The sequence below is a fragment of the Etheostoma spectabile genome, chromosome 13 (assembly GCF_008692095.1).
Source record: "Etheostoma spectabile isolate EspeVRDwgs_2016 chromosome 13, UIUC_Espe_1.0, whole genome shotgun sequence".
Classification (NCBI taxonomy): Eukaryota; Metazoa; Chordata; class Actinopteri; order Perciformes; family Percidae; genus Etheostoma; species Etheostoma spectabile.
The window spans coordinates 4,832,946-4,834,088 of NC_045745.1; the positions used below are offsets into that span (position 1 = coordinate 4,832,946).

A 1,143-nucleotide genomic window follows, 5' to 3' on the forward strand; every position below is an offset into this window, starting at 1 on the left:
TTTTCCCCCCCTACATGTGCAGAAAGGACAATGATACAATTGTCTGTTTGGGACTCTAGAGGGCAGTCTGGCTCTCTGCACATAAAGGGAATTTTGAATGAATGTAAATCTTTGTAATAATAGTAAGTACAGACACTGTGCAACGGATCAGATTTGCAAACAAACATACCTGTCCAGGGAACGGGAGGTCAGTTCATCTCCCGTTACACTCGGGGGGAGGTATAGCTCCATAGAGTCGTCCACAGCGGTGCAGGGGGAGGAGGTGGGCAGGTAGACAGCTGTCCACAGCTGCAACGCTCGTGTGTGGCAGACTGGCTGCAGCACCTAACAGACAAACAAGTGACGAGGACAATCCCAGAAGGTCAACATACAGTAATGCTATTACTCTATTAGTACCGTCTACCACTGCTTTGGGTGGTGTATTATGACCATTTTCTAATGGATCATTTATAGAGTATCATGGTGGCATAGATTTTATCTTAAAGTATGATTATGCTCTTTTGATGAAAAGCTTGAGGATGAAAGTGAAAGTCACACTATGCATTAATCTAATCATAAAGCCACTCTGCTCAGCATCAAAGGAATAAGACTAGAGATCTGATGATTTGTCGGTCTTTAAATACCACTATTCTTTCAAGCAAAAAAGGATCAGCGTCTAAAAGTACAGTATGCAGCAACCTTCAGTTGTTTCTTTATTACCTGGTTGCTCTACTACAAAAAACATGAATAAGAATATAAAAGCAATAGGACAATAACAGTGTAAGGACAATGTAAGAAGCGGTAGGTACCATATCATGACTGGGGATGTAGAGGAAGTTCTGAAAGTTCTTGTTTCCGTTGCGAAGCAGGGACCACACAGAGCAGGTGCGTTTATAGATGTTCCTCGCCTCTCTCTCGCGGGCGTTGTTACACAGGAAGGTGCCGTAAAGACAGGAGTACGTATGCTGCACCAACTTGACCTGGACACGCGTGGAAGATGGAACATGACGTCAGGTTTTTATCAGGTTATAAAATACTGATTGACTGCAACATTTCCAAGTTTGTGGCTTAAGGATGCAAAATTCATAGCAAAATGTATTACAGTATATTCTGTCTTTAAATATGGTTTGGTTTCCCTTACACTTTAAGATTTATGGTAACAAA

The 1,143-nt window shown here is 41.9% G+C and overlaps 1 protein-coding gene across 1 annotated transcript in view; it reads right to left on the bottom strand.

The window, feature by feature from the left end:
- The window catches only part of mtmr4 (myotubularin related protein 4), a gene marked incomplete at its 5' end in the record, with an annotated part of 56,879 nt that overhangs the window by 32,161 nt on the left and 23,575 nt on the right, over positions 1-1,143 (bottom strand). Inside the window, 2 exon segments of the mRNA XM_032532904.1 lie at positions 170-324; positions 789-959. Coding sequence (XP_032388795.1) covers positions 170-324; positions 789-959 — 326 coding nt within the window.